Source organism: Spermophilus citellus (genome assembly GCF_964194105.1).
Source record: "Spermophilus citellus genome assembly, chromosome: X".
In the NCBI taxonomy this organism is placed as follows: domain Eukaryota; kingdom Metazoa; phylum Chordata; class Mammalia; order Rodentia; family Sciuridae; genus Spermophilus; species Spermophilus citellus.
The window spans coordinates 104,989,252-105,012,717 of NC_138190.1; the positions used below are offsets into that span (position 1 = coordinate 104,989,252).

Consider the following 23,466-nt stretch of genomic DNA (forward strand, 5'->3'; position numbering starts at 1 on the left):
GGAACAAAAATTAGTACAGAAATATTTAAACTACAGGTTAGGGTATAAATTAAGAAATCTGGAATTGCAAAGAGCCCAAATATCAGAAAGATGTTGAATAAAAGTGCAAGTTCCCCTCCTTCCCTTCCCAGATCCAGCATCTTCCACCAACCCACTCACCTATTCTCTGGAGATAACCAGAATATTTTATTCCTTAAAGAAATTTTTTTGTAAAAAAAAAGAAGAAATTATTTTTGTGTAAAGCAATATATATTCTTACTCATCCTCTGTCTCTCAAAATACCCACAAATGGAATTATATAACTGTGTGATTCTGTAACCATCTTTTTCATTTTGACAGTTTACCAGTTTACCTTGGACATTTTTCATGTTAGTATATACAGAGATACCTCATTCTTTTTAATAACTACAAAGTATTTCACTGTGTGGATATACCAAAATTTACTTCCCCAGTTGCCAACTAATGGAGAGTTAGATTGTTTCATGGTTTTTTTTAAGGAAAAAACATTTTTATAACTTTATTTTATTTATTTTTTATGTGGTGCTGAGGATTGAATCTAGTGCCTCACATGTGGTAGGCAAGTGCTCTGCCACTGAGCTACAGCCCCAGCCCCAAGTATTTTATTTTTCTGAGGGGGGGTGTGCAATTAGCAAATAGTACTGCAATGGGTATCCATATGTATTTGTATGTGTGTGTGTGTAATCTTGATATACTACTATATCTGTAAGAAGAATTCTTAGAAGTCACTAACTCAAAATATGTGTTCATTTAAAATTTTGGTGGATGTTTTCAAATGCTTCTCTATAAGAGAACTAATGTATACTAATTTACACTAGAGACAAAGTCAAGAGTTCCACTTTATTCACACCCTTGTAAAGACTAGGTATTATTATTTTTATTAATCTTTGGCAGACTGCTGGAAAAACTAATGTGTTAACTATTTTGATTTGAATTTCTTCATTATTTCTGAAGTGGAAAAATCTTCATATGATTTTTAGTCACTTAAATTTTATTGCCAAGAACTTTCTAGAAATTTCAGTGCTAGTCTTATTTTTTTCATTTAGCTATATGAATGTTCTTTTTCTTATTAATTTTTATCTTTTTATATTAAAATTAACCCTTTTTCATGTGCTAAAAATATATTTACCTAGTTTGACATTTATTCAATAGCAGTTTTCTTTGGTATTTTAAGTAATTTTGTTTCTGTGTACTCAAGTACATCATCTTTTATTTTGTGGCTGCTCCTTTTCATACTCAAAAAGACATCACCCAGCTCAAGACACTTTTTAAAAATTCACTATACTGGGGCTGGGGATGTGGCTCAAGCGGTAGTGCACTCACCTGGCATGCGTGCGGCCTGGGTTCGATCCTCAGCACCACATACAAAACAAAGATGTTGTGTCCACCGAGAACTAAAAAAAAAAAAAAAAAAAAAAAAAAAAAATTAATAAATATTAAAATTTCTCTCTCTCGCTTGCTCTCTCTCTAAAAAAAAAATCATTATACTTTTCCTTAGTACTTTTATAACTGTTATTTTTGCTTATATGTTTTTAATTGTGATCAAATAGACAACACAAAATTTGCCATTTTAGCCATTTTTAAATGCCTTTTCAATTATATTAAGTATATTGACAATGTGGTGCAACCATCAGTAGTATCCATTTCCAGAATTTTTTATCATCCCAAACAGAAATACTGTACCCATTAAATAGTAAAATCCCAATCCCCCCTCCTCAGCCCCTGGTAACTACTATTCCACTTTCTCTATGAATTTGTCTATTTTAGTTATTTCATGCAGATTGAATCATGGAATATTGTGTTGTGTCTCACTTATTTTATTTAGTATAGCATTATCAATATTCATTCATATTGTAATATATATCAGAATGCCATTCCTTTATATGGCTAAATAATATTTCTTTGTATTATATTTTACATTTCCTTTATACATTTTTCTGTTAATGTAAATTTGGTTTATTTCTGTATTTTGGCTATTGTGAATAATTCTTCTATGAAAATTGGTCTACAAGTATCTGAGTCTCTGCTTTCAACTTTTTTTTTGCTATAAACCCAGGAGTGGAACTGATAGATCATATGGTAATCCTACATTTAACTTTTTAAGGAATAGCCAAACTGTTTTTCACAGCATCTTCACTATTTCACTATCCCACCAACAATCCATGATGATTCCAGATTCTTGGCATCCTCACTCAGCCCTTGTTACTTTCAAGCTGTTATATTTCATTTTGATAACAGCCACCAACATGGGTGTGAGTTGGTATCTCACTGTGGTTATGATTAGCATTTACCTAATTACTATAGATGTTGAGTATCTTCTCATGTGTTTATGGGCCATGTGTATAACTTATTTGGAGAAATTTCTATTCAATTCCTTTGCCCATTTTTACAATTTTTTAGTGGAGGCATTATACATATGTGACTTCATTTTGACAACTTGAAATTTTAATTCATTTGGAATTTTGTGTAGATGGTGACATAAGGATCCAGTTTTATATTTTATTTTAAAAATGGACAGTCATTTATCCCAAGTCACTTTTTGAATATGGCTTGCTGATATGAATTCCTTCTTGGTATCATATTTAATTATGAAGTACAAGAATATGAATGACTTCCACCCCCTTGGAAGCATTGAGTTGACACATCTATTGATAAACATTTCAGAAGTATAGCACAGGCAGAAGGGTTTTTACACATTCATGAAAACGCTTTTATTCTCTAGCTAATCAGGGTTTCCCATCCTGTTTTTTAGCAAAGGAATACCACACTTTATTACAAGATAGGTTGGACTGTGTTGCAGTTAGTTACAAAGCAACTCTAAACTCTCAGTGATATAACACAATAAAAGTTTCTTTCTTGCTTCAGTGTGATACAGTGAGTCACCAGCTCTCTTCCCAGTACTTATTCACCAATCCAACAGGGAAACATGTATTACACTGAAGCAAGAAACTTTTTATTGTGTTAACTTCCCTCTTGTTGCTGCCTTAGCAAGAACAGATGACTTCTAAGGTTGTCAAGGCAAAGAAAGAAAGAGATGGATAAACTCACTTATTTTTTGACCTATGTAAGTGACACATCACTCCCACTCATTTTCTAATTTTCCAGAACCCAATTACATGATATCAACCTAGTTTCAAGGGATTCCAGGACACATTGTCTTATCCTGTAACCAATAATAGCAAACAAAGCGAGAATACATAGAGCTTTCTTTGTCTCACTTTATATATATCTGATGTTACTAAAATGTGTAATTCTTGTTATACTATCAATTTCAAGTAAAATGTACAAAAGTTCATTTTATAGATAAAATTTGTAGTCATTTGATTAAAATATTTATGTCATATAAATGATATCTTTATTTCACAATAGTTTTGCTTAAGTAAAAATTATTGCTGCAATTATTTGAGTGCTTTCTATGTGGTTAGCCACCATTCTAAAGTGCTTCGTGGTATTTAACCCTAAAAACACTGCTCTAAAGAAGCAAATTGAGACATAGAGAAGTTGTCTTTTGCTTGAAGTATTACATAATTGGCAAAGTGGGTGGTATGTAAATCATTGTTTATAAAAGTCAATATATTATAGCAATTAGAATTAGTAAGGTTTGGGTTATTGACGTTAAAATCAAAGCTGAAGGTCTTGAAATCTTTCCAGTTACCTGGATGAAAGTCCATCCCACTCAAAAAAGAACAAAATTATATAGTACTAGCATTTGTTATAACATTCATGTGTTTTATTTAGCTTATACAATTTTAAATCATTCATTAGATATTTTATATGTCTAAAATGGGTTTACTATGAAGTTAATGAATCCTGAGCATACATAGATCCCTCTCAAATCCCTCTTTCTTTCTTAATCATTGCCTCTGTTGGTTCTCTGATAGTATTTTTTTTCATAAAAGGGTCCCAAATAGTATTCCCTTTAGAGGTTTTCAGAGTGCACTAGATGCACTCCCAAATTTTAGTGCAAATTTATAGAGATATAGCTCTACCATAAAAGGCTGAAAGCTTATACCTTGAAGCTTTACTATCTGGATTAGAATCATGTGAGTTTGTTACTTAACCTCTAAGTTTTTTGTTTTCTCATATTTAAAAAAGTCTGTCATTTGTAGCCACTAAACTCGTATAATCTATTTGCTTAGTAGTAGTGGACTAATGTTTTGACAGAGTTTCCTTAAACAACAAGGGCCAAAAAAGTAAAGAAAAATATATTCTAGTTTTTGCAGATTGACCCTGTGCCACAGCACTTCTTCGACACTTAGCCAAGGCTATTTAGAACTCTGCCTTAGCCTTCACTTCCTGCTTGCTCAGAGCCTGAAGGTCAGATAGAGGTAAATGATCAGTCTTCTCAGGCCTTTTCTGAGCATGCATCAAGACCTGAGTATGTGTAAAGTCTTCTTGATTCCCCAGTGTTCAAAGGCACTTTTAAAAAATCTATTCTCCCATTTATCTCTTTTCTCAACCTCTATCCTGCCCAGAATTTCACTGTTCAATATTTTTTCTTTGTGTGCTTTCAACAAAAGCAGTTGTGGGGAAAGCCACCCCAGGTGAGAGAATGATCCACTCTGGGTAAAATGAAAGCAAGTCCTTGCACCTGGACTTTGAGGGAACTGTCAGATGAGTCAAAACACACAGCTGCATAATTGAGAATAAGTTCTACATTGCTCTCTTTGGTACTAACAACCTCCACCAAGGAGTGTGAGTTGTCATCTTCATGGTCACTAATTATCTGGAGAATGAAATATGATAGCCAGGCTATTTAAAACATCATAGCACACTCTTACCATAGTGTAGCACTTTCTTTCTTTCTTAATCATTGCCTCTGATGGTTCTAAATTTTTGTTTAGATTAAGAGTTTGCCAAATGTTGATTCTGGAATTTTTCCCAGCTTATAAGATGCTTAATGGAGAGACAGAGCCCTGGATTTCCCTATTCTGCTATTTTCAGTGATATCATTCACCTGATCAATTTTTGGTAAAGCTTGAGAGTATCTAAAGACGCCCTAGTTGATACAAGCCACTTCAAAGGAAATACACTTAAAAGAACCCTAAATTATGTATTCATACACATATATGCCTATGCATATGTCATTAGAGTATATGTTAGATATATGTTGTTTTGCTTTATGGCTCATAAATTTTACAAAAACATTGATAATTTAATTGCAAAATAGGAAAACTTAAATTTGCATTTCTTTGAAGTTTAATATAAGCTGTTTATTTGGAACATTATAAATGACCTTGAAAATATGTGCTTTTATGTTGCTTCACCTAAAAAAGAAAGAAAAGAAAATTAAATATGACTTTGGAAAGTCATATCTTGAAATTATTGGTAGTATCTCTTTGATGTGCTCACTTTTATCTGTAGAAGTTAGATTACTATAACAAAAATTTGGTAAATGCATATGATGCATTGGAGGGAGATGGGGACAGTGTTAATATTGTAAGACAAAAAATCATCAGGTAATGTGATTCTAAATGCAAGTAAATATTTAACTATTTTACAATACTTACCATCTGTTTTGTTTTTTTTTTTTTTTTACTTTTAGGTGATATTATAAGAGCAGCAACTGAACTGGATAGAGTACATATCATTGGTATCTTGGATATCTGTAATTTGGGTAACAACAAAGTGGAAGTCTATTTGCAGAAAATTTATAGTCCAGAGAATACCTCTTAAAATTGCCAAATGAATTATTACAGGTTATAAAGAGGACACTGCTTAAAGATATTCTATTATTTTGTTGATATTTTTAGCAATTGTTTTCAGCAAGAATATTACTTGAGCTCTGAAGTTAAGTGGCTTATGTTTGTCCTGTATTTGGAGCTAATGCACTAATACTAGATTCATTATTGAAAAAGGTTATCAAAACAATTCTTATGTATCAAAAAATTACCTTACTATATGACTATTATCTTGACTTGTCATAATTTATGTTCAGTGTTCCATTTGTAAAGTGTACTTTTATTCTAAAGGTTCAGTATAAGGCATCCAGACTTACAAGAGTAACTTTTCCTAGAGATTTAGCATCCTTCCAATTTTATTCACATGTAATGACAGATTTTGAATTGCCAATTTGAAGATTAAATTCTCATTCTCTTAAAGTGGTCAACTTGCATTCTCACAACCAAAGTAATTTCAATCATTTGCAAAAGCACATGTGGATTGTTAACAGTCTTGTTGCCCCAGGTCTCAAAAGTTTGGTCAGCTGTAAAATGAATGAGCCAAATTAAATTGTCTTCAAGTTTTTCCATACTATACTGTGATTTTTATATGCTTTGGATTTCTAAATATTTTGGCCAGTATATGATGTTAAATCCAGAGGCTGCAGTATGTCTATATTCTTGCTGTATTCATTTTTGTAGTTCCAAATATGTAATGTGAGTTTAGATAGTGAAATTTCATTTCATATTAACATCTTAAGTGCTCATATTAAAAGTAGAAAACAGTAACTAAGGAATTGTTTTCATTCTGGTTGTCTTATACTTCATGTTAAATGTAAATGGCCACTCTGCATTTGCAAGGCCCTGTGGTTGACATCTATATGGTTTGTTAGATGAGCTAAAACAACCATGAAATGAGATTAAAGATTATTCTATATCAAAATGATTCTGAATGTAGTTAAGCTATTAACTTGTAGGATTTTCTTGTAGCCCTATAGTCGTTGCTTCATATGCTATACATTTTAAATTGTTGGGCAGCCTAAGAACTTAAAGATATACTGCAGTTTGTTTATAAATGTGTTCACTCTTCTATTCTTCATAACTGTGTTTAAATGTTAAGTAAAATAGTGAATCCTTCTTGTGTTACAATTTTGAGTGTATTATTAAAGAAGCTAAAATGCAATTAATTTTTTGGTCTCGTTTCATTTTTAATGAATTTGATGTGTTTTCTTCGTAATTGGGGGGTTATATGTACTTGCTAAATGAGCCAAGATGATTTTTCCATATGGGTTGTTTATCAAATGGAAACTAGGTTTTCAGTTTAAGCTATTATAACTTTTAAAAGGCAATTCCATTTTAGTGCTACATAAATGTGAGAGAGGGAAAACCTTAAATATTCATTGAAGGAAAACCACAGGCAAAGATTTCAATACTATACATGGGTATAATTTCTCTTTTTATATTGCATGGGAAATAAAATCTATTTTAAAATTTGAGGAGATTCAAATAAAACTTCACCTGGAAATTTAGTTTATGTTCTAGCAATATTTCTGTCCAAATTTGAAGTTCAAAATCTCTGTCCCTATATCAGGTTGTTGCAAAATTGGATAGCTACTATGGCAGTTTCCTAGAAAAATAGCATATTATAATCAGAAAAAAATATCTTAAAGAGATGTGTTATTAATTGCAAAGCAACACAAATATACTTCTTTAATTCTATCTTCACATTAACAAGTTGATTAGTAAATTATGAAATATTACATAATCTACCAGAGGACCACAGTAGATCACCAAAGTTTCTAATTTGGGGTACAAATAAGATATACATACACATTTAAATCCTTGAGTAAGCTGATAAAACTCAAAGGAAAATTTGAGTTCATGTTCTCTCAGATGAACATTTTTATTTCTTTACTGAAACTATACTATTCTCATTCATATTAAAAAGAGGATTTCAGATTTGAAATTCTTATTTTGTAATATTAACAAAATTATTCTATGAAGAATATAAACTATAACCAAATCTTATTTTTCTAAAGCCATTTATATGATTTATAATTTAGCTTGTTGGTATTTCACCAGTTATCTTTTCAAATACATTTACTTTTTTTTCTTTGTTAAGCATTGCTGCCCAAGAATTTGCATGCAAATTGGTAAGGGCTGAATTGTGTATAATTAGTTCTGTTTATTTCAATAATCAACTATTTTTGATAACATATTTTTAGGGGTAATTGTTGAAAATACATAAAAATTAGATTTGAGGCTTATGTGAAGTTTTTACTTATGTAAGATAATATTTGAGTTTGTGTTAATTCTCCAAAAAAGAATCATTATATATAAACGGATATAAACTTTTCTTTTAAACCAACCATGCACCTCATTCTTGCATCTTGTATTGTTATATCAATACCTTTTCTCACCCAAGTTTTTTTTTTTCCATTATACTTATGTGTGTAGAAACATACAGATTTAAAGCTAGCCACAGCTCTGTCTAAATCCCTGTAGGATCTTAAGAAAAGCCATTTAAATTGGTTGGCCTCAGTTTACTTATTTGTAAATTTGCAAATAGTCTCATCCAGTTCTATGATTCTTTTGGTCTATTATTGTAGTTATTAGAGAGCTGAAAATGCCTTTGAGTTATTTTCATGAAACAAGGTTTTCTATTAAGAACATTTGAAAGTTCTCTTAAAACTTCACTGCAACCAAAAACCAAACACTGAAATAGTTTAATCCTAGTTTTTTTAATTGCTAGTGTTTTTTCCTAATTTAATGTGTTATTTTTACATATCTGTGTATATGTATATATGTGTGTATATATTTATATAGCAGAAATCTAAAATATTTCAGCTTTTAAAAGTGATGTGTACATTTGCAGTGAAAAATCAAACATTTTTTAAAGAACTTATTTCTGATATTATTTGAAGGATACTGTTTTTGACTCCTATTACCTTCAGTTGTAGAAGGTACCTCTAATGAGGTGTTAATATCTATATTGTAGATAGAAATAAGGTTTATACTCTGGAATCTTTTTTCTTAAACTGTAATTTGAGCACAAAATAAAATGTTTGAATAACAATAAAATCAATATTTTAAGTCATTGTGAGATAAACACAACCCTGAAACTCATAAAAGTATGAGCCAATGTTATGAATATATTTTAAATATGTTTTTTTAGTTATACATTGGCACAGTATCTTTATTTTGTTTATTTATTTTTATGTGATGCTGAGGATCAAACCCATTGCCTCACATATTCCAGGCAAGTGCTCTGCCACTGAGTCACAACCCCAGCCCTGAACTTTTTTTTTTGTATATTTGTTGACCATTTGTATTTCTTTTGAGAAGTGTCTGTTTAGTTCTTTTGCCCATTTATTGACTGCTTTATATATTTATTTATTTATTTGGTATTAAGTTTTTAGAGTTCTTTGTATATTCTGGATATTAATGCCTTATTTAAAACTACATTGAGATTTCATCTCACTCCAGTCAGAATGGCAATTATCAAGAATACAGGTAACAATAAATAAATGGAGTGAGGATGTGGGGGATAATATACACTAATACCTTTTTGGTGGGGCTGAAAATTAGCATAATCAATCTGTAAATCGGTTTATTCCACCATAAAATTAATATCAAACCACCCTATGACCCAGCTACTGAACTCCTCAGTATTTCCAAAAGATTTATAATCAGCATGCTACAATGATGCAGCCACATCAACATTTGTACCAGCACAATTCACAATAGCCAAGCTATGGAACAAACCTAGGTGCCCTTCAACAGATTACTGTATAAAGAAAATGTGTGCCAGGTGTGGTGGTGCACACCTATAATCCCAGTGGCTCAGAAGTCTGAGGCAGGAGGATCACGAATTCAAAGCCAGTCTCAATAACTTTGGGAGGACCTAAGCAACTTAGTAAGACCCACAAGTATTACTTGTGGAAATTTCTGGTTTTCAAGATAACTTCATAAATGTTCAGAGTACCATCTAAAATGCAAATAAACACCAAACCTTTATAGGCTGGAAGTTAAATCACACTGAATAAAATAGACACCAACTAATCTGTCAAAACCAGATTATATCCAGTTACTATACAATTTGAATGATCTAAAGTTCTTTTTTTTATTTGTCCTAATTAGTTATACATGATAGTAGAATGTATTTTGACATATTATACACATATGGAGTATAACTTTTCATTCTTCTGGTTGTACATGATGTAGAATTACATTGGTCATGTAATCATATATGCATGTAGGGTAGTAATATTCATTGTGCTATCTTTCCTATTCTCATTCCCCCTACCTTACCTTCATTTCCCTTTGTCTAATCCAAAGTTCTTCTATTTTCCCACATCCCCCAATTTATTGTGAATTAGCACCCAGGTATCAGAGAAAACATTCAGCCTTTGGTTTTTTGGGATTCACTTATTTGACTTAGCATGATATTCTCCAGTTCCATCCATTTACCTGCAAATGCCATAATTTCATTATTCTTTATGACTGAGCCATATTCCATTGTGTGTATATACCATATTTTCTTTATCCATTCATCTGTTGAAAGCTAGCTAGATTGGTTCCATAGTTTAGCTATTGTGAATTGAACTGCTATAAGCATTGATGTGGCTACATCACCGTAATATGCTGACTTTAAGTCCTTTGGGCATAAACCAAGGAATGGGATAACTGGGTCAAATGGTGGATCTATTCCATGTTTTCTGAGTAATCTCCATACTGCTTTCCATAGTGGTTGCACCAATTTGCAGTCCCACCAACAATGTATGAGTGTACATTTCCCCCCACACACACACACACACATCCTCACCAACATTTATTGTTACTTGTATTCTTGATAATTGCCATTCTGGCTGGAGTGAAATGAAATCTCAGTGTAGTTTTAATTTGCATTTCTCTAATTGCTAGAGATATTGAACATTTTTTCATGTATTTGTTGACCAATTGTCTGTCTTCTATGAAATGTCTGTTCAGTTCCTTAGACCATTTATTGATTGGGTTATTTGGGTTGATTTTTTTATAGATTTATTTTTTAGTTGTAGTTGGGTACAACACCTTTATTTTATTTATTTTGTATGTGGTGCTGAGGATCGAACCCAGGGCCTCCCACCTGCAAGGTGTGCGCTCTACCACTGAGCCACAACCCCAGCCCTAGGGTTGTTTTTTTGTTTGTTTGTGTGTGTGTGTGTGTTAAGTTTTTTGAGGGTTTTTTTTTTCATTTTTTTTAGTTGTAGATGAATACAATACGTTTATTTTATTTATTTATTTATTTTTACATGGCACTGAGGATAGAACCCAGTGCTTCACACATACTAGACAAGCACTCTACCACTGAGCACAACCCCAGCCCAAGTCTTTTGAGTTCTGTATATACCCTGAAAATGTGCAGGTGGCAACAATTTTCTCTCGTTCTGTAGGCTCTCTTTTCACGTTGTTGATTGTTTCCTTTGTGTGAAGAAACTTTTTTAGTTTTATTCCATCCCATTAATTGATTCTTGATTTTACTTTTTGCACTTTATGAGTCTTATTAAAGAAGTCAGTTCATACGACGGCATGTTGTAGATTTGGGCCTATGTTTTCTTCTATCAAGCACAGGTTCTTTGTTCTAATGCTTAAATCTTTGATCCACTCTGAGTTTTGTGCAGGGTGAGAGATCTACAGTTCTTGAACTGGACAGTGCATAGGAATTACCTAGAGATCTTATTTTAAATGAGAATTCCAAGATTTTCCTTAGATTCTGATTCATGGTGATGGAGAGTGGGAGCCAGGAACCTTCATTTTAATAAGCCTCTAAGGGATTATAATGTAGGTGCTTCAGAGACAAAACTTTAAAAATACTGAATAAGCACTTAGACAACTCACCCTCCAGTAAACTACTTTAAGGTTAAAAAGAAAATTATACTGATGAGTTAGTTTTACTTAATTGCAGATATTTAAAGGCAATTTGAAAGTATCTTTGGATATAATGACTCTAAACTCTGTAAAAGGAAAACATAACACATGTACAAGTTATACAATGCTGGCTACCATATGAAGTCAACGCACTTCAACCTCCAGAGTAATTTAACCTAAAATTTCAGTGAAGTTCTCATTAACATTCCAACACTGCCACAGAGTGTTGTGGGAAAGTTTTCATTTTTAAGGTACATAATGATGCAACATTTGCAATAATATAGTGTGAAGATTTGAAACTAGTATTTTAAGATTATTTAACAAAATCTAGCTTTTATTGTATTTAGCTAACTTCTCACTGATCTGTTTTTAAACAGTTTTCATGAGTGGTTTTTCCTTTAGGAGCAATGTAATGAATGATTGAAAGGGTTATATCAAAATTCTGGGACTTCACTAATTACTTGCATGCTGGATTCTGGTGTTGAATTTATCACAAATGACTGATCATCAGCAATCAAACTAGTGCTTTGACAATAATATTTTCATAATAACATTTGTTTTCAGTCTGATTATGTTTGTCTTTAACACATCAAAATAATAGTGTGATAGCAAAATGAGTCATTGGCAGCTATGATATAATAGAAAAGTTAATATTTGTATTATTCACCTGTTGGAATTTATTCAGCAGGTTCTACAGGTCATTCCTATAACTCCTTTCCTCTGCTGGGTGGTATTGATTGTCAATTCCCACCCTTGATTGTGGTAGTTTTCCTGATTCCAGACTCTTTGCCTTGGACTTTTAACTATCACTGTGTCTGCCTTCCTTTTGACCTGGTGGCTTTCTGCTTCTCTGACAGCCTCATTCTTGTTAGTCTAGATTGCTGACTCTTGACCCAATGAGACTCCTGTTATCTCTGTTTTCTGTTTATCTTCTTGTCTTTTTATCTATTCCTTCAGCAGCCCTTACCACACATAGCAATCTCCCCATCCCAGAAAATTGCCCAGACAAGATGATCCTCTAGCAATGTAAGTCCAACTGATGCTAGGATCCAGTGTACACCTGACTTAAAATAGAGCTTTAAGTACATAAAGCAATTTTTATAACCTGTTTATGCTTTTGGAAGAATGAAAATTACAAACTCTAAATGTTAAAAGTTAAACCTTGAATAATCCTTTTAGAGTATAACACATGGGGGAAAATTAATGGAATGCAGCAACTCATAGGTATCAATCAACAAATATTTGAGTGCCTACCATGGGCAAGGCACTGTATGTGAAAAGATCTCTAACCGCTGGATTATGTTTGGTTTCTAACAAACAAGGTAGCAGATCATATTCCTTGGGGAGCCTGCTAAGAAAAAAAATCCACAAAGAAATTAGAGGATAAAAAAGTAGTAAAATCCTTTCTACTAATGCCAGAGCAATTAAAATTATGGATCTTAACTTACTCTGGCTGAACTAGTTGATAACATATTTCAGCAGAGCTTGGAAAACCAGTTTAGTACTGTAGATATTCTGAGAGGTGACTTTCAGCCTTGTCACATGTGATTCCCAAGAGTCCAGTTCCTCATTCCAATCCACTCCGTGTTTATGAAAGTGCATTAGCTGGAACAGTAAGAAGAAAAAAAACACACTGCAGGAAGTCATCCAATTCTGATAAGTTGACATGTAGAATAAAGTTGATGGTGTTATTTAGTACTAAGGTAGTCTGGATAAGGGTTGTATATGTGTGTTGGAGGAGGGACAGGCAAAGGTGAACGTAGATAACTAAAGTGAAAAAAAGAGCTGATGTATTCAGAGCTTATGTTGCTAGAGGCAAGATCAGTTACCTGCCTGCAACTGAAATTTCAAACTTTTGTTTAGCAGGGAAATGAGTGGACAATGCTGACTGATAGTTGGAAATAACAGCAGACATCTTAAGTTTTATGCTCAAATGAATGAGCAATGAACCAGGAAAATAAGTCCAGTTTTTCCTGGCTCCTGGTAATTTTTACCTTTTTACTTAAAAACACAGCAACTTTTTCACTGAATGCCTATGTGACTGTGACTTATTATAATGAAACCAGCAACTACACTACAACAGAGGCATGTGAATGTGGCGTTTATGGATTAGCCTCACCAGTGGCTAATACTATGGGGGTGGTAGGCATCCCTAAGAACAATAACTACCAAGCTTGTGACTTCAACACTGAATTTACTAATACTAAGAAGCCCTGGATTGCACTGATAGAAAGAGGTAATTGTTCATTTTCTGAAAAAATTCAAACAGCGGGTAGAAGAAATGCTGATGCTGTTGTGATTTACAATGCTCCAGAGACTGGCAACCAGACGATACAGATGGGAAATTTTGGTAAGTAAGAATTGATTCCCAAATAAAGTTAATCTCTTTGTATATCTTACAGTGGCATTTCCATCTAGAATTACTCTAGGATCTGGCAATGAAGTTATAAAACAATCTTACTTTATACTTACCAGGACATTACTTGGAATTATCTTTAATTAATTTGTCCCAAGAACAATAGCAGTCCATGAAGTAGTTCCTGTTTCCTTTCAATTTTTCTTAGTTCTACAAATTTTTTCAGCCTGCATTGCATAATTACTTTTTTAATAAGTCCTATCTTCACCTCTAAACATTGAAATATAATATTTTGATTAATAGCTGTGCTTTCCAGTTTGATTCATTTTCTCCCCCCAAAAAGACTGTACATATTCAAGTATATTAAACTACAAAACTGATTATTATGAATAAAGAATAGCATACTGTAAATGTGTAAAATGTTACAGAAATAAGAATTAGATTATTCTGTATGCATGTAAAACTTAAACATTAGTGGGACTTATATATACAAAACTACTATGCAAGAAATGTTATCAATTTTAAAAAGTATGGAAGAAATAGGGTAGCATTGTAACTCACATGAAAAATAAAGATTTCCCTTAGAAATGTTTACTGATGACTTCTTAAGTAAACAATCTAATCATCTAATTTATTAACAGTAAGGGAATTTGGTTTTGAAAATTACTATTTTTTATTCTATTTTATTTTGTAGAAAAAAATGTCATTTTCTGGATAAATGTTTTTTTTTAAACCACTGAAGTAAACTTCTGCCCCAAGTTTTCAAGGATGGACATGTATATCTTTTACTCCAGATTTAGCATACGGGAATATGGGGGAATAATTTCAAACAAGGGCAATAATTTCAAATAAGGGATGATGTAAATGAATATAATATTTTGATAATTGATGTCAATACCATCAAATTTGACCTGCAAGAACATTAATGCAAATTAATCACATTTCAGAATTGTAAAAAGAAGAAAATTGAGTTTATGTTAACAATAAGAGAGTACTTGGAATATTCCAAGTTATGTACATATAAGATGACATTTTAGTACTAATGTTTGAAAAACAAGTTTATTGTTTCTCTGAAAAGCCTGGTATGGTCTTTCAGCAGTACAAGATTACTGTAAATGTACAAAAACTCTACTTGCTAATTTTTGTAACACATTCTGGATGTCACCAGAGCTCAGGTAGTCACATTTTTTTTTTTAATTTTCAAGCTAAAAACTTTTCACAAGCATTCCCTGAATGTTCCTGATTTCACAAGTGGCTTTTATATTTGCACAAAAAAGCAATGTAACGTTCTGGTGGCAAATGGAAATTAAATCTATCTTAAAGTAACTACTCCCTTCCTATGCAGAGATACTAACTAAGTGCTCTAGGTTTCTTTCTGCATGCACAATCATATTCTACATAGTTGTTCTCCTGCTATTTTTAAAGTATAAACAGTATCAAACTAATTAGTAGTCCTGTTTTCAAAACTTGACTTGCAACCTGCAGTAAGGGTCAACATCTAGTGGAATGTAGGCACTCCATTGCTGAATTTTAAATATTTACAAAACATCACTCACGGTAAATGTCTCCAAAAGGTAGGTGAACCATCATTTGAATACATAACCCTGACCACAGTTTTAAGAAGAAGATAGGTACACTTATCATTCAATGTATACCTCCAATATAATCAAAGGCAGGTAAGCAAAATCATTTTTAAAAAACTATAGCATTGCCCCTGTTTTAAAATAAGCACAGTAGACCAGGTGTGATGGTGCATGCCTTTATTTTTTTTATTGTTGGTTGTTCAAAACATTACATAGTTCTTGACATATCATATTTCACACTTTGATTCAAGTGGGTTATGAACTCCCATTTTTACCCCGTATACAGATTGCAGAATCACATCAGTTACAATTCCATTGATTTACATATTGCCATACTAGTGTCTGTTGTATTCTGCTGCCTTTCCTATCCTCTACTATCCCCCCTCCCCTCCCCTCCCCTCCCCTCTTCTCTCTCTACCCCCTCTACTGTAATTCATTTCTCCCCCTTGTATTATTTTCCCCTTTCCCCTCACTTCCTCTTGTATGTAATTTTGTATAACCCTGAGGGTCTCCTTCCATTTCCATGCAATTTCCCTTCTCACTCGCTTTCCCTCCCACCTCTCATCCCTGTTTAATGTTAATCTTCTTCTCATGCTCTTCATCCCTACTCTGTTCTTAGTTACTCTCCTTATATCAAAGAAGACATTTGGCATTTGTTTTTTAGGGATTGGCTAGCTTCACTTAGCATAATCTGCTCTAATGCCATCCATTTCCCTCCAAATTCTATGATTTTGTCATTTTTTAATGCAGAGCAATACTCCATGGTGTATAAATGCCACATTTTTTTATCCATTCATCTATTGAAGGGCATCTAGGTTGGTTCCACAGTCTTGCTAATGTGAATTGTGCTGCTATGAACATAGATGTAGCAGTGTCCCTGTAGCATGTTCTTTTTAGGTCTTTGGGGAAAAGACTGAGAAGGGGAATAGCTGGGTCAAATGGTGGTTCCATTCCCAGCTTTCCAAGAAATCTCCATACTGCTTTCCAAATTGGCTGCACCAATTTGCAGTCCCACCAACAATGAACAAGTGTACCCTTTTCCCCACATCCTCGCCAGCACTTGTTGTTTGACTTCCTAATGGCTGCCAATATTACTGGAGTGAGATGGTGTCTTAGGGTGGTTTTGATTTGCATTTCTCTGACTGCTAGCGATGTTGAGAATTTTTTCATGTACATGTTGATTGATTGTATGTCCCCTCTGAGAAGTGTCTGTTCAGGTCCTTGGCCCATTTGTTGATTGGGTTATTTGTTATCTTATTGTCTAATTTTTTGAGTTCTTTGTATACTCTGGATATTAGGGCTCTATCTGAAGTGTGAGGAGTAAAGATTTGTTCCCAGGATGTAGGCTCCCTATTTACCTCTCTTATTGTTTCTTTTGCTGAGAAAAAACTTTTTAGTTTGAGTAAGTCCCATTTGTTGATTCTTGTTATTAACTCTTGTGCTATGGGTGTCCTATTGAGGAATTTGGAGCCCGACCCCACAGTATGTAGATCGTAGCCAAATTTTTCTTCTATCAGACGCCGTGTCTCTGATTTGATATCAAGTTCTTTGATCCATTTTGAGTTAACTTTTGTGCATGGCGAAAGAAAGGGATTCAGTTTCATTTTGATGCATATGGATTTCCAGTTTTCCCAGCACCATTTGTTGAAGATGCTATCCTTCCTCCATTGCATGCTTTTAGCCCCTTTATCAAATATAAGATAGTTGTAGTTTTGTGGATTGGATTCTGTGTCCTCTATTCTGTACCATTGGTCCACCCACCTGTTTTGGTACCAGTACCATGCTGTTTTTGTTACTATTGCTCTGTAGTATAGTTTGAAGTCTGGTATCGGTATACCGCCTGATTCACACTTCCTGCTTAACATTGTTTTTGCTATTCTGGGTCTTTTATTTTTCCATATGAATTTCATGGTTGCTTTCTCTATTTCTACAAGAAATGCCATTGGGATTTTGATTGGCATTGCATTAAACCTATAGAGAACTTTTGGTAATATCGCCATTTTGATGATGTTAGTTCTGCCTATCCATGAACAGGGCATATTTTTCCATCTTCTAAGATCTTTTTCTATTTCTCTCTTTAGGGTTCTGTAGTTTTCATTGTATAAGTCTTTTACCTCTTTTGTTAGGTTGATTCCCAAGTATTTTTTTTTTTTTTTGAGGACATTGTGAATGGAGTGTTTTTCCTCATTTCCATTTCAGAAGATTTGTCGTTATGCGTGTTGATTTTATATCCTGCCACTTTGCTAAATTCATTTATTAGCTCTAATAGTTTCTTTGTAGAACCTTTTGGGTCTGCTAGGTATAGAATCATGTCATCTGCAAATAGTGATACTTTAAGTTCTTCTTTTCCTATTTTTATGCCTTTAATTTCTTTCATCTGTCTAATTGCTCTGGCCAGTGTTTCGAGAACTATGTTGAACAGAAGTGGTGAGAGAGGGCATCCCTGTCTTGTTCCAGATTTTAGAGGGAATGCCTTCAATTTTCCTCCATTCAGAATGATGCTAGACTGAGGCTTAGCATAGATTGCTTTTAGAGTGTTGATGTATGTTCCTGTTATCCCTAGTTTTTCTAGAGTTTTGAACATAAAGGGATGCTGTACTTTGTCGAATGCTTTTTTTGCATCTATCGAGATGATCATATGGTTCTTATTTTTAAGTCTATTGATGTGGTGAATAACATTTATTGATTCCCGTATATTGAACCAGCCTTGCATCACAGGGATGAATCCTACTTGATCATGGTGCACAATTTTTTTTGATATGTTTTTGAATCCGATTCGCCAGGATTTTATTGAGGATTTTTGCATCTAGGTTCATTAGAGATATTGGTCTGTAGTTTTCTTTCTTTGAAGTGTCTTTGTCTGGTTTAGGAATCAGGGTGATGTTGGCCTCGTAGAATGAATTTGGAAGTTCTCCCTCTTTTTCTATTTCCTGAAATAGCTTGAAAAGTACTGGTATTAGTTCCTCTTTAAAGGTTTTGTAAAACTCTGCTGTATACCCATCCGGTCCTGGGCTTTTCTTAGTTGGTAGTCTTTTGATGGTTTCTTCTATTTCCTCAATTGATATTGGTCTCTTTAGGTTATCTATATCCTCCTGACTCAATCTGGGCAAATCATATGACTTAAGAAATTTATTGATGCCTTCACTATCTTCTATTTTATTGGAGTATAAGGATTCAAAATAATTTCTGATTATCTTCTGTATTTCTGAAGTGTCTGTTGTGATGTTGCCTTTTTCATCCCGTGTGCTAGTAATTTGAGTTCTCTCTCTTCTTCTCTTTGTTAGCATGTCTAAGGGTCTGTCAATTTTATTTATTTTTTCAAAGAACCAACTTTTAGTTTTGTCAATTTTTTTCAATTGTTTCTTTTGTTTCGATTTCATTAATTTCAGCTCTGATTTTAATTATTTCTTGCCTTCTACTTCTTTTGCTGTTGTTTTGCTCTTCTTTTTCTAGGATTTTGAGATGAAGTATGAGATCATTTTTTTGTTGTTTTTTTTTCTTTTTTTAAGGAATGAACTCCAAGCAATGAATTTTCCTCTTAGAACTGCTTTCAATGTGTACCATAGATTCCAATATGTTGTGTCTGTGTTTTCATTTATCTCTAAGAATTTTTTAATTTCCTCCTTGATGTCTTCTATAACCCATTGATCATTCAGTAACCTATTGTTCATTCTCCAAGTGATGCATGATTTTTCCTTCCTTCTTTTATCTTTGATTTTCAGTTTCATTCCATTATGATCAGATAAGATGCATGGTATTATCTCTACTCCTTTATATTGTCTAAGAGTTGCCCTGTGACATAATATATGATCTATTTTTGAGAAGGATCCATGTGCTGCTGAGAAAAAAAGTGTAACTGCTTGATGTTGGGTGGTATATTCTATATATGTCAATTAAGTCTAGGTTGTTAATTGTGTTGTTGAGTTCTATAGTTTCCTTATTTAACTTTTGTTTGGAAGATCTGTCCAGTGGTGAGAGAGGTGTGTTGAAGTCTCCCATGATTATTGTATGGTGGTCTATTAGACTCTTGAACTTGAGAAGAGTTTGCTTGATGAACATAGCTGCACCGTTGTTTGGGGCATATATATTTATGATTGTTATGTCTTGTTGGTGTATGGTTCCCTTGAGCAGTATGTAGTGTCCCTCTTTATCCCTTTTGATTAACTTTGGCTTGAAATCTATTTTATTTGATATGAGTATGGACACTCCTGCTTGTTTTCGAAGTCCATATGAGTGATATGATTTTTCCCAACCTTTCGCCTTCAGTCTTTGTATATCTTTTCCTATCAAATGCGTCTCCTGTAGGCAGCATATTGTTGGGTCTTGTTTTGTGATCCATTCTACTAGCTTGTGTCTCTTAATTGGTGAGTTTAAGCCATTAACATTTAGGGTTATTATTGAGATATGGTTTGTTCTTCCAGCCATATTTGTTTATTTATGTTACTAAACATGGTTTGTTTTCCTCTTTGATTATTTCCCCCCTTTACTGTCCTACCTCCCACTGTTGGTTTTCATTGTTATTTTCCATTTCCTCTTCCTGTAATGTTTTGCCGAGGATGTTTTGAAGAGATGGTTTTCTAGCTGCAAATTCTTTTAACTTTTGTTTATCGTGGAAGGTTTTAATTTCATCTTCCATCTTGAAGCTTAATTTCGCTGGATACACGATTCTTGGTTGGAACCCATTTTCTTTCAGTGTTTGAAATATGTTATTCCAGGATCTTCTAGCTTTCAGAGTCTGTGTTGAAAGATCAGCTGTTATCCTGATTGGTTTACCCCTAAATGTAATCTGCTTCCTTTCTCTTGTAGCTTTTAAAATTCTCTCCTTATTCTGTATGCTGGGCATCTTCATTATAATGTGTCTAGGAGTGGATCTCTTATGATTTTGCACATTCGGCGTCCTGTGGGCTTCTAGGTTTTGGGATTCTGTCTCATTCTTCAAGTCTGGGAAGTTTTCTCGTATTATTTCATTGAATAGTTGCTCATTCCTTTGGTTTGGACCTCTATACCTTCCTGTACCCCAATGACTCTTAAGTTTAGTCTCTTTATGTTATCCCATATTTCTTGGATGTTCTGCTCATGGTTCCTTAACAGTCTTGCTGAGCTGTCTATGTTCTTTTCAAGTTGAAATACTTTGTCTTCATTGTCTGATGTTCTATCTTCTAAGTGTTCTACTCTGCTGGTAGTATTCTCAATTGAGTTTTTAAGTTGGTTTATTGTTTCCTGCATTTCTAGGATTTCTGTTTGTTTTTTATTACCTCTATCTCCCTGTATAGTTGATCTTTGCTTCTTGGATTTGTTTATGTAGTTCATTGTCGAAGTGATCTTTCATTGTCTGATTTTGCTGTCTAATGTCTTCCTTGAGACCCCAGATCATCTGAAGCATGTATATCCTGAATTCTTTAGCTGACATTCCATCTGCTGCAGCTATTACCTCTTCTAAAGTTGAGTTGACCTGCATTGCTTGTGGTCCTTTCTTTCCTTGTCGTTTCATACTGCTCGCGTTTCTTTCTGCTTGGTGAAACTGTTGTGTTTTTGAAATTTTCCCCCTATATATTTATATTGCTCTTGTATAGTTGAAAAGTCTCCCTTGCAGGGCGGGCAGTGGCTGTGCTCCTCCTCCAATTGGGGTGATCTGTCTACCACGCTGGCGGGCCGCTGGGTCTGTTCTGCCGGTTGGTCACAGGTCTGCCTACCTTGTAGGCGCGGGCGGCGGCTCTGCTCTACACCTCCTCCAGTTGGTGTGACGTGTCTACCACACCCGCGGACCCCTGGGCCTGTTCTGCCGGTTGGTCGCAGGTCTGCCTACCTTGCAGACGCGGTCGGCGGCTCTGCTCTGCCCTTACTCCTATTGGGGTGACATGTCTACCACGCCGGCGGGTCACTGGGCCTGTTCCGGGCCCGGGAGGTGGCTCTGCTCTGCCCCTACTCCAATTGGGGTGACGTGACTTCCACGCCGGCGGCTCGCTGGGCCTGTTCAGGGTGCGGGCAGCGGCTCTGCTCTGCCCCTACTCCAATTGGGGTGACGTGACTACCACGCCGGCGGGCCGCTGGGCCTATTCTGGGCGCAGGCAGCGGTGCATGCCTTTAATAATCCCAGTGGCTGGGGAGGCTGAGACAGGAAGATCTCAAGCTCAAAGCCAGCCTCATCAACTTTGCAAGGCCTTAAGCAACTCAGAAAGACCCTATCTCAAAATAAAATAAAATAGGAAGGACTCGGGATATGGTTCAGTGGTAAAGCATCTCTGGGTTCAATCCCCAGTACCAAATAAAATAAATAAATAAATAAGCACATTGAGCCAGATAGGGTGCCACATGCTTAGAATCCAACTACTTTGGTGGCTGATCCAGGAGGATCATGAGTTTGAGACCAGTATAATCAACTGGGTGAAACCCCAGGCTAAAATTACAATAAACACATTGAAATATATAGGATAGAGGGGAGATAGGGATGGAGAAATGTTGATCAATGGGTAATAAATTAAAGTTAGGTCAGAGTAAGAAATTCTGGTATGCTATTGCCCAGTGGAGTGACTAGAGATAATAATAAGCTACTATATATATTTTAAAAGGGGTTGAAGAGAAGGGAGAGGAATAGAAATAGGAAAGACAGTAGAATGAATCTGACATAATTTTCATATATATATATATATATATATATATATATATATATATATATACACCACAGTGAATCACAACATTGTGTATACCCACAAAACTGGGCCCCTAAACAGAGTGTAATATATTCCAAGTTTGTAAAAATATATCAAAAAAGATCGTACTGTCATATATAATTACAAAGAACAAATTTTTAAAATTTAAAAAGTGTATGTTTTCACCTAAATAAATGATAAATATTTGAGGAGATAGATATGTTTACCCTGATTTAAACATTGCAATGTATACAAGTACCAGAACATCACATTGGTATCCCATTACTATGTATAATGTTTACATTTTTATGTATCAGTTAAAATTTAATTTGAATTAAAGAAAAGAAAGCATAATGATAATGACTATAATAGTTAACATTCATTTGATTTATTATAGATCAGGCACTATTCTAGGGCTTTTGTTTTATTTAATGAATACTGTTCTTTACATTGAATGATCTCATCTCCAAAGAATTGAAGTTTTAACTTTAGAGTTTTGCAGTTCCTAGTACTATCAACTAGTGAATCATTGGATTTATTTCTTCCCAGGGATTTCCTTTATTTAGAACTCTTTTCTGTGATGCAAGTGACAAATATAATGAAGCAAGTGTGGATATGAAAACTATATGATCAGCCTCTAGATCATAAAAGACCGAATCACTATGACACAAGCCAAAATTGTGTTTTCTGTTGCTGTCTTTTCATCAGTGTTTTGTTTTGTTGACACAAAGAAGGGGGACAAAAACTCATTCACCTAAAGCTCATGACTTCACCTTCTATCACCTCATCTTTTACATCCTTAAAAGAACACATTGTCAGAAAACCACAGTGTACCCCCCTCAGGCACACACAGTCTTTCACTTTTCCCTTGCTTCCCCTGTGTCTTCATGCCTTCAGTCCCATTATCCTCTGGTAGGCCTTACTAGCCCTTCTGCATTTTTGTGTGTCTTTACTTCTTACTGGTTTCAATGTCCTCAAAAAAAGACCATTAGCAATAAGTATGTGATTAGAAAAGGTGGATTTATTACTTGTTTTAGCCAAGGGAGAATGCCAACCTTGGGAAACCACCAGGCATGTCAGTAAGATTTAGGTGGTTTGAGGGAGGGTTTAAGGAAACAGGCTCTTAACCAACCATCCTACTTTGTTTGAGATTGAGGGGTTTTCCTGGACTAGGGACTTTCATTTCTAAATGAGGAAGTTCCTGTGTAAACTGGCTTTGTTTTGGTTTTGGATGTTGTCAGGAAGTGGGGAAATTATGTGATTGCTCCTAAATAATTTTTATACATGGTTAA

At 34.3% G+C, this 23,466-nt stretch overlaps 2 protein-coding genes across 4 annotated transcripts in view; both read left to right on the forward strand.

Moving 5' to 3' along the window:
* The window catches only part of RADX (RPA1 related single stranded DNA binding protein, X-linked), a 65,238-nt gene extending 58,472 nt beyond the window's left edge, over window positions 1-6,766 (forward strand). For all 3 annotated transcript variants that reach the window (XM_081278179.1, XM_081278180.1, XM_081278181.1), the window contains one exon: window positions 5,564-6,766. In XM_081278179.1, the coding sequence (XP_081134305.1) occupies window positions 5,564-5,694 (131 nt within the window). In that variant the 3' untranslated portion in view covers window positions 5,695-6,766. The remainder of the gene's footprint in view (window positions 1-5,563) is intronic.
* Window positions 6,767-13,529: 6,763 nt separating this feature from the next.
* The window catches only part of RNF128 (ring finger protein 128), a gene marked incomplete at its 5' end in the record, with an annotated part of 105,740 nt that continues 95,803 nt past the window's right edge, over window positions 13,530-23,466 (forward strand). Inside the window, one exon of the mRNA XM_081278325.1 lies at window positions 13,530-13,935. Coding sequence (XP_081134451.1) covers window positions 13,530-13,935 — 406 coding nt within the window. The remainder of the gene's footprint in view (window positions 13,936-23,466) is intronic.